This window comes from Rhinolophus sinicus, chromosome 16 (genome assembly GCF_057876585.1).
Source record: "Rhinolophus sinicus isolate RSI-liver-muscle chromosome 16, RSI-T2T, whole genome shotgun sequence".
In the NCBI taxonomy this organism is placed as follows: domain Eukaryota; kingdom Metazoa; phylum Chordata; class Mammalia; order Chiroptera; family Rhinolophidae; genus Rhinolophus; species Rhinolophus sinicus.
In genome coordinates, this window is record NC_142516.1 from 109195558 (window position 1) to 109209340 (window position 13783).

The 13783-nt window shown below is 34.1% G+C and overlaps 1 protein-coding gene across 2 annotated transcripts in view; it reads right to left on the bottom strand.

Annotated features, from left to right (window-relative positions):
• The window catches only part of GPM6A (glycoprotein M6A), a 237866-nt gene that overhangs the window by 110093 nt on the left and 113990 nt on the right, over window positions 1–13783 (bottom strand). The window contains exon 1 of one of the 2 annotated variants that reach the window (XM_019749471.3): window positions 11935–12991. The exons of the other annotated variant lie outside the window; for it this stretch is intronic. Within the exon in view, the coding sequence (XP_019605030.1) occupies window positions 11935–11971 (37 nt within the window). The 5' untranslated portion in view covers window positions 11972–12991. Of the gene's footprint in view, window positions 1–11934; window positions 12992–13783 lie in introns of those variants that run through there. 2 annotated transcript variants of the gene reach the window in all.

Here is a 13783-nt window from a genome sequence, read left to right on the forward strand (position 1 = left end):
TTCATAGTGTGAGTGTCATATCAATTGTGTTGAATAGAAATCATCTAAATTATGATGGGACTCTTCACCTTCTGGGCTAACCTGGTCTGAAACAATTTAGTCCATCATATAGCAAGATCAGGTACATCCAATTCTTTCCCATCCATTCCCACTTTTTTCTCATACATACCCACACTTAAATATCCACAGGTAAAATTATGTATATATATAAAATAAAGGGCACTCCATTGTCCTCCAATGCTGTCCTGCATGAATGTCCTCTGAAGCCTAAATTATTGTTCCATCACATTTCTAAATCATAGATCATAAGACCCTTTCGATTAAGTCTGCTGTTTCTTGCACAATAAAACTTCAAAGGGACCAAAAAAATACTAATTCAAGTTGATGTCTAAGTTCTATTCAATATTGAAATGATATGTAATTATTCGTCCTTCGAGGACCACAGACAGCTTTACAAACTTATCTGAGATGATATAAAAAAAAACACTACACATGACAGAATGGCACTGTCAGCTTATGGGAGAAGAGATTCCACTGAGTCATGCCACATATCTGGAAAATTATTTTTGGAGTGTTATTTTATCTAAGGAAAAACAAAGCAGATATTCATTCCACTCTCTAGGTGAAAGGACATGCTGTCTACCTTTGAACAGGCAGAGTGAATCATAAACACTAATTCAGTGCAATGTTTAACAAGCCTCCAAAGTACCAATGTCATACAACCTCAAAAATGAGAAAAATGATCACTTTGTCATTATATACGAATGCATCAAACAAGAAAGTCTTCTAACATTTTGCCAATTTTTGCTAAAAGAGAAAATAACACAATAAATTAATGAGGTCACAAAAATTTTGAAGAATATTTGATAAGCTTAGTATACTCCATGTAAATGTAATATGCAAATCTTAATTATGTCATACCATATATTATCTATTTTCTACGTAGAAATAATGAATACATTGAAATTTTCAAAAATGTAATACACTGGTAGTATAGATATATCAAAGTGCCATTGTTATAGATCAAAATTGTCTAATATTAGCAATTTAATACAGGTCAACTTAATACATCTATAACATAGATAAATAAGTCACAAATCACCCAGTAGACATTTAAAAAAATTATAATAATACCTAAAGAGAGATGGGTATAAGTCAATAAATAGGAAGAGATGTGCTAGGAATCTGATACAGATGGAGTGGAGTGCCCAGTGGATCTGATATTTTTTAAATAGAGTATATTAGAAGAAAAAAATATACTCTGTATTTTTAATATTTTGAAAATTATGCAATGCTTGGTGGGATAGAGACATGGGGAATCCAGCTGCCTGAACAGACCTCATCACCATTAGGTTATAATGGTGCTGCTTTTGCATCACTTCAGAATTCGAAAGAAAACAAAGTACTAGAGTTGAGGCCAGAGATCGTAATGATGATGTAATTGTGAATGTGATGCAAACTTTCCTCCAATTTACCGGAAACAATGGGTAAAAATATTTTTAAATATTCATATAAAAATGGTAGCCACAGTTGATATATAGATGTGGTTATCAAGTATCATTATGAAAGAACCGTATCTATTAGTAGTTCGTGTCATTTTTGTGGTGTAGAGATCAATGTCAGTAATCAGTGTTTGCTACCTCTATGATGATTAAATTTTTATCTAGTGTTACAACAAATCACTGTATAAAAATAATAAACAAATAAATAAAGTTATCTTTTCTCAGAATCATACTTTTTGACTTGGCCATATAACTGGCTTATAAATTTGACATTGTAGCCTCACTCGGTACTTATAGAATATGACATTGTTTTATGTTGAGGAAGAACTCACTTTCAGTTTCACCAAATCATGGTATCACATGTTTATCCCAATGCATAAATTAATGATTAGTGTATCAAAATATTAGTACACCAAACTGCAGGGTGATGTTGTGTGGAAATACTCCTCACATACCATTAGCTAGAGCTTAAATGCCCTGTTTTCAGACTGTGCTTTATTCACAGCCACAATATCTGGCAATTACTAAAGATTATATACTGATGAAAATATGGAAACTGAAAGCATAAAAGAAGATAAAAGGAAATTTGATACTCATTGACATGCTCTTCTTTGAATTTATGATCTTGGAAATTCACTGACTAGATATAGCGCCTGTAAGACCTTATCTCATTAAATTGTCCTCAATAATTTTAAACTTATTTCTTTCACAATTTTGTTTCCTTTGAACACTTACTAATAAACACAAGGTGCCTAGTGTCAGCAAATTTATAAACCACTATGCTACATTTTCTTTATTAGCATCTTATAAAATGTTATGAGACATAACTTCCCAAGTTTCAGTAGCTATCTGCCAATCTTGACAGTTCAATGTATTTCACTCAGTTGTTGGAATTGTAATGCGAAAAATATGTGGGCACTTTAATAATAAAAACGAAAATCTATTCATTTTCATCAAGGTTACTATCAAACTACTGAATATATTCCAGGTCAAAAAAAAAAAAGAACTATTTTAAATTCAAATCTAATGGCATAAAATGGAGTAAGGGTATCATTTTTCCAAGCTAGGTTTAGCTGCTCTGTGAGCTCTGTCATTATTTAGTAAAGGGTTTTGTATCAGTCCTTTAGCCTGTATGGTGTACCTCATCTTTCTCCTCTTCCTCTTCATCCTCCTTTCTTTCCCCTCGCCATCATCATCATCATCATCATCATCATCATCATCATCTGATATGAACAAGACTGTATTCAGTGCACTTTGCTGGTTTGGTTCAAAAACAAAAGATAAAACCTGTACTCATAAGGTATTTGTACTTTGAAAAGGGGGATGGGGCATAACATACACATTAAAAACTAAACAATAAGAAATGCCATTCATTAAATGTTAAACAAGCATTTAAAGAATGACTATTACAATTCAAAAGAGATGAACACTTTAGCTTGCTTTAATTTTCAATTCTGACTCTGTCTCAAGGAAAGTTACTTAGTTAAAGGTCACAATGTGTTATGATGAGTGGAAGGGGACATGGAAAAGGGATCTGAATTTTCTGAACTTCTGTGCTGCAGATATTATGATAGGCACTTTCACCTCTTCACTCTTTCAGCTAACACTCACATTAAATCCACCAAACCTGAAGATAATGGTAAATAAAACTAATTTTTAAAACTGTGTTTTGAGAAAACTAGGATTGAATAATGCAGATTAAGTTACATAGAAAGTAAGTTAAGGGAGGAAAAGAGCCAGGGCTGCAGGAAAAGTCATCTGATCTGGGAATCCATGAGTTAACTGGCCACTCAGTATGACAGTTGACTACAAAAATTGCTGACTTTTCTACCCGTTTAAGGTTTATGAAGAGAATATGAGTGTATGGTTTCTGAATTTTAGATCTTATGACTTAATTACAAATTTCTATAGTGGATGGTTGACGAAAGAGCTTTAAATGTCTTTAGTTTCAATTATTCTATGCGTAGCATTCAAAGTCATCTTTTACTACAAAAGGATGAGATTTTAAAACATTTGATGAAAAACTATCATAAAATCTCTGAAGTTTAACAAACTATTAGCTAAATCTGAGTTTGGTAATATGTGGGCATTACTTCAGACAGTCAGAACTTTTCAAAGTTCAAGGTTGGTTTTAATGGACAAACCATATCCAATGTCATATCTAAGAGTTCCCTTGCTCAAACAATGCTCAACCCTATATTTTAAAAATTAATTCTAATTGAAAAATACTTAAAGGTGTTTTATCAAAAACAAACACAATTCCAGCAGCCAGATGGCTCAGCTGGTTAGAGTGCGAACTCTCAACAAGGTTACTGGTTCAATTCCCACCTGGGATGGTGGGCTGCATCCCCTGCAACTAAGATTGAAAACAGCAACTGGACTTGGAGCTGAGCTGCGCCCTTCACAACTAGATTGAAGGACAATGACTTGACTTGGAGCTGATGGGCCCTGGAGAAACACACTGTTCCCCAATATTCCCCAATAAAAAAAAAAAATAAAAATAAAAAATATAAAAGACAAACACAATTCTTTATTACCACCAAAAATGAAATTTCAAATCTACAATTTCAAAATTTGAATTTGAATGTTATTATTATGAGAAAAATGATTTTCTAACTAGACACATTTTCTAAATCAGAACTGAAATGAAGACTATCCCATTTCACTAAGTTAAAATCATGTTTGTTCCCTGGATAATTGTGTAAGGTTTTCTTCCCATTCTCTATAGAGTTGAGTTTGAACTAAAGAGCCACTGACTAAATAGCATGTACATAAAGTTAAAAAATATTTGAAATTGATAAGAAAACTATAATCAATATTTATTAATTTATTAACATATATTGACACGAGATACTCAATATGAAGTACTTAGGACAGTGCCTGAATTATTTATACTAGCTATTATATTTACTTCTTTTCCATGAAAAGTAAATCATTAGTAAAGGCAGCTACTATGTTTCAGATGTTCAATCACTAAACTGAAGTGCAAAATTGATATGATATTGACTATTAAAAATGAAAATAGATGTCCACTAATACAAGAAAGGTGATACGGAGAGGTATCTCAAAAATTGAAGAGATGGCTAAGTTTTAGGAGAAAGGGATTTGACCACATTCTATTTATCATTTGAATTATTTACTAGAACTTTTTCACATCAAATAATAAAAGAATATAAACAATTATAAAGTTTTTCCTCCACATTTTATTTTATTAAGAAAGAATAGCTAATTCATTATTCAAAGAAACCTTCTAATGGGGGAATAAATTGCGTTAAAACAACAGAGAAAGTATTTATCAAAACACTGAAATTTCTACTATTAATTAGTGGAAAATGATAATTTGCAAAAATTTTTAATTGCCTCACTTTTACTTAAGAGTAAAGAAACAGCATGCATGCTCCATAATAGGAGGCAATGTGAACAATATGTTTTATGTTCCTACCATCATTCTCAGTGGTAGAGTCCATCAAATTGTGCTTTTGTTGAGGTAGGTATACTAAAAGATTACCATTTCTCATATAATAGAAATTTAAGTGCAAAACCATTAAGCCATTTAAGCAATGTGCTAAGTAAGATGTTTTTCTTTCTTTTGGCAATTATTCTGGTTATACACAGCCGTCATGTTCCAATATGTTGATATACCTTAATACTTTAGGAATACACATCATTTAAAAGCCAACAGTCATCCTACCTTTTTCCTCTGATTTCAGATTTTCTCATATTGTAACTTAATTCCCCAGTGAACTCTATAAACAGGCCCCATAAGCTACTGACTTTCATCTGTGACCAAAATTATATTTCCCACTCACAATTTGTGAGAAACAAATCAGTTATCTTCTGTTTTTCTCTCCTTTTATTTTCACAGACAAAGAAGGAAGTTTCTTTCAGATTAAGAATATGCAAGACAATGGTTACAACTTGAATAGAGAACCCATGGGAAAACATGAATTATTTTTATAATGTCAGCTAATCCACAGCTGTGCCACCTGTTAGTATGGATGCTATCCAAAAGGATTTGAAACTAAGCCAGGCAGTCTGCCTTCCATGTATGAAAAAGAAAATTGTTAAACATTTTGCATGGGGGGAAGGGTGTATGTGTAGAGGAAGATGGAGGCCAAAATTGACAAATTAGAAGTTGTTTCCTATATTCTATGAATCCCACATGCACCACTGCCTTTTGGATTAATTAAATAATAATTAACTTCTGAGAACCATTTTGAAGTCGTCACTCTAAGTATATTCTGTAGCAACATTTCAGTCTACTGCGCTGAACTTCTCACTTATTCTCCTTAAAGGTTTAAGATTAAGTTTCAACGCAAGGAACTAATGAAGCAACTACAGAAGGTGCCAAAAAAAAAATGTATGCACATTTTAAGAAAGGAAAATACTGTATTAAAATTGTAATACTCAATATATACCGATAACAAAAGATGAATACAAGTCATGTTTGACTTCTGCAATTACACATTGCTACTGTAATTCAAATCAACTTCAAAAAGTAATACATAGATAACATCTCTTAAAATATGTATACATTTTTTGGCACCACCAGTATATCAAGCACTTTCATTCTAAAAGATAAATACACTAATTTTAATGATACGGTAAAAAAAAATCTACATATATCCTTTACCATAACAAGATGGTGGAACATATTATTCAGCATTTGGGTTCTCTGAGACAAATAGCACCAAAGTTATTTAAAAAAAAATCAAATAAAAAAAATCAAAACATAATTAGCAATTGATCCAATGAAAACATAAGATGACAAAATTCTAAAACATATCTAAACCACAGAAGTCGTAATAACTTGGGCAATGCAGAAGCTCTGGTAATTTCTATTAAATTTTATGAAAACTACACCTAATTTTCCTCACTGACAGATGTCTTAGAACTACATTGAATAACAAAATGAAGTTAATTTCTTAGACTTCAGTATTAAATGCCATAAAAGCACAGCTATCAAATCATAGGACTGATGTCTCCTAAACGCTTTATAAAATCTGAATCGCTATGCTTCTTCTAGTTTTGTTATCCAAATGCTGAGATGGCACCTGACAATAATTGTTAAGATACAATTTGTCCACTTGAAGTTAGACAAACAAGACAAGTTCCCTTTTTCATGGATCTTCAAGCAGCCAACATCCAAGAAGCAAAGGGAGGCTAATTAATTCTCCATTTCAAGGACTGTTCAAAGGTTTTTGATGTTATTATTTTACTAGCCACTGGTCTTTGGATTTCAATAACATACTATTAAATATTTTAATTCTATTAATGAAGCAGACACTTTGACTCATTCTGGCTTTTTAATTTCTTTGCAATGTTTCGCAAAATATTTTATTACCAATACTTATTTATTGGTAAGTGGTGGCTTTAGGATGAACTAATTATTCTCAATTCAGGATCTCTTAGAATGTTTTAAAGAGTGGTGCCAAGTTGAGATTTAAGTACACAGTATTTGTGTACATGCCACTTAACAGGTTCAACTTGGGGAAAAGTTCTTAACATTAAGCCTTCTTACATAAGACTCCTAAAAGAATCTGGACATTTTGAGGTCTTTCATTTAGAAGTTTTTTGATTGCAAAGAACAGAGGTTCATTCAGATTAGCTGGGGGATGGGCAGCACAGATACTATAAAAATATATGGAGGGATAAGTAGACCCTCAGGGCACACCAACGATCATCTTTTCCCAATTCTCAGGAGAGGAGTCCTATTGACCCAGTTCATCGTTTTGGATTCAAGACTTATAAATCATATGTTGCAGGCGCACCTAGAGATTGGCTTTCTTTGGTAAAGTTGTCCACATACGGCCAAAATAGCCAGAGTTGGTGATAAAGAATACAGCCATAAATTATAGAGCATGGCTGATTAGTGCAGCAGAAGTGTGTGGCTGAAGCAGAGCCACTTAGGAAAGGGTGTGGCAGGCAAACTATAATTGACAGTAGGGTAATTCAGGGTGTGGTTGTAAATCAGATTCTGGCCTCAGTCTGACTGTATGGAACTCTGGCTCTACTACTTGCTACTATGTGACTTTTGTCAAGTTAATTAACCTATTTGATTTTTAGTTTCCTCAATATTAGTGCCACTTAAGGTCATTGTGAAAAGTCAATGAGTTAATTTATATAAAGTCCTTAGGCGACAGTCTGGCACTGAAATCACTGGCCAATTTAGGTAGACCAATATCACCTAGTGTCATAGAGCCGAAGTTATTCCCTTTTCATTTATTATACTGGTGTCTCTTTTTCAGGTATGATGTCTACCTAAGGAAGGGCTAGTCTCCAAAGACATCTTTCAAGGCAAAAATAACCCTAGTTAAAAAAAATATTTTCAAAAAGACTTTCAGTCAGCCCATAAATATGATATATATACTTTTGTGAATAGACTCCTATACAGCGATATGTGTGTATAAATGTATAATGCAAAATGCAAAGTGTATAATGATGAGCAGACAATCACATATAAGTGTACAGTATTATCAATTATGAGCTAGACATTAAGATGGAATGTCCTTTCATCTACATTTTCTTGCTGGTTTTAATAAGGAGATGCTGACATGACACATATGTTAGTGATGTTGGGCTGAGGATGAATGACGACTATGAAACAATGGTCCTATGATGAGTGTTGAGATAATGAAGCTGGGCCCTGTTCACACCAGGTTTGATCTTCTACTTCCTCTAGTGACCCAGTCTTGGCGAGTCACCAAGGATGAATTCTCTTGGGGTAATGGTAGACCAGACTTCTGTGCTGGACTGGAAGTCAGTGGTTGATGCTGTGCAGCTTGAGAAGTTGACAGCATAGATTCATATGCTGCTGGTTAATTATACGAGAAAAACATGAGTAACACCATGGCTATTATCTTTTGAGCTGATTAAGTATTTCTGTACATGACATGTACTTCTGAGGCTTATTTCATATGATGGTCATGTCCAGAAATTAAGTCAATCAGGTTTCTGGCTGTTTGGAACAGTTAAGCCAATTTATGCAGTTTCCAACTTGCTAGCCCTTCCTGTTCACTGTTATTTTCTTTTTATCTCTCTATAATTTTATCACTTCTTCTAATCATTGATTCATCAGCCTACTTCTGTTACCTCCTCCTAATTCAGTAATGCATTCATTGAGGTTATTTACAAAAAATGGTCACCCCCTTCCCTGACCACTTGAACATGCTTTCACTAATTTACTAATGATCAGACACCCTTAAATCATTTTCATCTTTTCCAATAGGATTGGGCAAGGAATTCCAGACATAGTTGCATGTCTACGAGTCATAAATGTATATATTTTAAATCTTTGTAAAACTCTCTTCAGGTATTTTGCTTAACCCCTCTATGGTAACTGAAACCCTTGTCATGATTTGGTGACCGTGCATCTCAATTTTTGATGACAGAGATGCTAGGTTTATGATGGCTGTACACAAGGGCCAAGTTCAAAACAGCCTCTTTTCATTTCTTTTCCTTTTTTTTTTTTTTTTTCCCTCCAATACCAGAACACTGTTACTTTGGTTGAACACAAGATAAAATAATTGGCTTTCATTCAGAGAACATGTTTGTTTTTTTGTTTGTTTGTTTTTTTAATGCATGCTTCTTAAAGCAGTAGGCTCCCACTCAGCACAACGAGACCCTCACCTTCAGGGAGTGTGGCAAAAATGAATGGAGAAACAGATTAATGATGTCATTTCAGTGTTAGACCAAGGCCTGGACTCACTGAGCAGAAGGGGTGGTGACGTCACTCACACTTTTAAATTACCTTCTCTCGCAGGCAGAATACATATAATAAAATTAAGGTAAACATTAGGACTGCTTTTAATCATAGATTAAAAGGGGAAGGGAGATCCCATTATGAAGAAAAATAGATTTCTTATGAAAGAACTTTTAAAGACCTTAAGCATAGCCTATATTATTGTTTCAACTATGTTGATGAAACCACCAGCTTCCATTTACAATCTAGTTGAATTTGAAAGGTGACATGGGTAAATACTGACATGAATTTAAGTCTTTCTAATTTGTAACAGGGAAGAATAGGTTTAAATTGTAAAAAAGGAAGAGGAAAGCATCTTCAGAAGAAAATTCTGTGGTATCTCGATTATTATTTAAGAAAATCCTATGCAATTTAAGAAAAATAGGATAAGTGCTAATGCAAAGTGCTGCTTTCCTTTCAAGTAGATAGGTCGTTAAATCTGTCCACCTAAACTATTAAAAAACCTCTAATGCTCTGCCTATGTATCTCTGCCTTCTCAATGTACATTCATCATTTGTAACAAATGTACCACCCTGGTGTGAAATGTTGATAGTGACAGAGGGGGAGGTTGTGGATATGTAGGGGCAGGAGGTTGACGGGTATTCCTTGTACTTTCCACTCAATTCTTCTATGAACCTAAAACGGATCTAAAACAATAAAGTCTACAAAAATTGAAGAAAAAAATAAAACCTCTAATGATTTTACCTGCTTGTCAAGTAGCTCTTCCAACTTAGATCGCATCAAATTGCACACTGTCCCCACCTCCCTAAACATATAGAGAGAGCATTTACATTCAAATACCACTTTCTAAGAACAACCTTATGTAGAAAAGGTCTCATAGGCACATCTGAGAGGAATAGAAGACCAGGAATGAAGATAATTAAATCATCTTTTTCTCAATTATGAAAAAAAAATGCTTCATCATAGATATTTCAGCTATGTATCTTTATATACTTATAGACTATTATATAACTTCTCTTTTAATTAAAAAAAATTGTTTTCCACTGCTGTTCCTGATTTAAGTATGCACATCTTAATGATAAAAAGAACCCTCTGCAACAGAATCTTCCCCATCACGTCACTGCTGCCCCCACCTCTGTGAAGGAGAGATTTTCAGTGTTATCTAAGAAAAAAACATCAGAACTAATTACATCATTTTTCTTTCCTGCATCCACCAAGGCTTGCTCAGACATATTCAACCTGTTACCACAATCCATCTCAAGGTTTTACTTAGTGTAATGAATATCATTCCCCTATTTAAAATTACCAGTTTTTCTCTCCTTAAACAAGTTGACTAGCCAAGAAGCAATCTCATTATGTGCTACAAAAAAGATATTAAAATATTTTATTCCTGAAGCAAAACAGTTAGCTGAGATGCTTTTTAAGGATAGAAAATACCAAGAAAATATGCCATTTCGAATCACAGATGAACCCTTAAGCTCTTTGGTCATATAATGAAGATAGTTGAGTTTGTTTTTTTAAATTTAAAAAATAGATCACATGATATTTCTGTAGATTATTATGTTTCTATCACAGATTGTCATTAACAAGTGTTTATGATATTGGCTTATTTATTACCTTCGTCTATGGTTTATATAAAAACCTTTATATATTAAATGTCATGGTCTTTGATTATGTGTGTGTATGTAAGTGTAAGTGTGTGTTAAGAGACCCAGCAAAGCTGAATGGCTCAAAATAATGAAAAGACCTATACTGTTTCCAAACTACCTATTCTAGCATGTAAAATATAGTTTTCTAAAATAGTTCATTTATATATATTCAAAATCAAATTTGATAGCTGAATCTTTTCAATACCACTCTTAAATATTACCTTAATGAATTATTACCTGTGTTACTGTTTCATCCTAAGAACACAAGAGCATTTTCTGTAATATTACATAAGCCTGACAGCAGACATGAAAGACAACACTGCCGATTCTGGGGTGAAATCTACAGTTCCCTTCAAAGCCACCACTTGACACACAATATAGAGTGCTTGAATCATTTGAAATTGCCAATATTTGGCCATTTTTAACCGACAAAAAGGACAATTTAACTTATGTGGCCAGATATACCTACATAGGCTTAAAAATGCATCAGAAAATATCCTTGATGTGTATTACTCAGAAGTTGATTACGGTCAACTCTATAGAAAGGAAAACCTTAACATCTGTCTATGCTCTGAAAATCGATGAACCTTTGCTCCATCTATGTTAAAACTACATCCATGCCAAAAAATGTATATTTTAACCGAAATGTAATAAATATACTCTTGGTCTTTGTTCTATCAGATGTCCATTCAAAGGTATCGATAATGGTTACATCATAAGATTTTTAACTATGACTAGCTCCAAATATTGCCTTTGTGGCTCACACCAGGAATCCTTTGACCCAGCTCGACAAGTGTGAAAACATGAAATAAATTAAGGTTAACAAAGACTGGTCTAAGGACTAGTTCGCAGTAATACTGCAACGCTCTTATCACTAATACCCAACTTATATCTGAAAGATTTGCAAATAATGACAACATTCATGTGAGACATTACTGCAAGTGAGGAACAGGCGAAAGGGGAAACAAAAATGCCTTCCAAGAGACAAACATTCATTAGCCCTACTGGCAAGTGTCTAAAGCAAACAAGGAAACTGCAAAATAATTACTTAGCTACAAATAAACCCTTTTTAGCACAGTACCTTTTTGTGTCTGTCCCTCTTCCATATTCTCTTCCATGGCTACCTTTCTTCAGTAGAATCTGGTACACGGAATTAATCAAAAGCTCAATTAGATGCTGGAAAAACTGGTGATTTTTTTTTTCCCTGGGAGGCTCCAACAGCAGTGGCTTGGGCAAGTCCTGGGAGCTTAGCTAAGGCTCCCTCGCGCCTCTTGTTTGCTTGGAGACAGGCTGTCAAGTGTAATTTCATTCAAATTACTCTTCCGTGAAGATTATCAATTTTTCTTCTCAAAGCTGCCCATTGTGTACCACTGTAAGCAGGTATTCAAGCAAGTAGCCTGAGAATTTTGGGGGGAAATCTGGTCTGAATCCCAGTAGCAGAGACTCTATGATTCACAAGCCTTGCTTTGCATTTAAAATGGGGAAAAGAAATTGAGGTTTGTATTGAAATCTGGGCTTTAAATTGGAAACAGGCTGCTGTGAACAGATGGAGGGGTGTCCTCCTAACATGAAGCCGACCACCACCCCTCAATTCCCCCCTTTGCCACCAGAGTGGGAAAGCCCAGATTCCTGTCACTTCTTTATGCTGCAGCAGGGCTTCTTACCCAGTCAGATACCTTGCAAAAATGCCTTTTTCTTATTTCTCCTCACTAAGTATCTAGTTAATTTGATTTAAAAGTGCCAAAAAAGGATGCAATTATACCCTCTCAGGGTTTAATCTGAAAAAGGGTATTATTAAGAGAGGATTTATAAGCTCACACCTTTCAGATTTAAAAAGATATACAAGTATATGGTTTTCAAAAGAATGAGTATAAACCTTTAAGCCTGAAAGATGTGTTTTAAGTAATTATTTTTCTTCAGTGCCATAAGACTCTTAAAGGAAAGGGAGAAAAACACCGAAATTAAATAAAAGAATCTATTGATGCCTTTGTAATTTATTGTTCTGATTTTAGCCCACCAAAACTGCTGGTTTTAAATGAGAATCTCTTGAAAGAGAATTGTTTCAAGGGTCATTACTGGGAAATGAGAAGGAAGAAATTCTAGATAAGGAACAACAGGGCTAAGCAATTTATAATGGGAGTCTGCAGTCTGATTTGGAATGCAAATCCCAATGCTGCAGTCTGGCAAGAAATTAGCATTTGTACTTCAGCCTCCGGAGTGACAAGGCGCAACCCAAGAGTCTCAATACTTCACAAAAGGTATAGTAAGAAAATAAACAGTATCTCAAGGGGAAATAAAGCTTTACTAAAGTCTAAAGGAAGAAGAATCTCTGTCTCTGTCTCCATTTCTAAGCAAGCAGGCACATACACACACGCGCACACACAGTATTCTTTACCTTTGATGAAAATTAATTCACATCCTAATTATTCACAGTACATTTCTTGCATTATAGCCTATATTTCACATATATGTTTTAAGAGTGGGTCAATAGCATGTTACACACTACCCGCAAAATCATTACTAAAGCAACTAGAAGAAAGAATGTTTGTACAACATTCCACTTTCTCATGATTTCTCATAAAAGAATGTTTAGCCTTCATTCTATTGCCATTTGTATTTATTTTCTCTAGTTAAATGAATTTAACCCATAGGTAAATATACTTCAAATAAATAGGAAAAAAACAAAACAAAAAAACTATGTCGCCTGAATATATTCCAATCTGTATTCAAGGGTTAGTGAGAGGGCTGCTTGCCCAGGGCAGTGATCAAGAGAAGGAAGCCACAGGGAACTGGAAGAGCCAAATCATACAGCTTCTCTGCTTTCCCTTACCCCAGGCTGACATAACCTGGCATAGGGTCCACACAGAAGGGATCATCACCCCTCATTAATATTTTTCATTCATTTTATACCCCAGGAATCATCAGTGAAA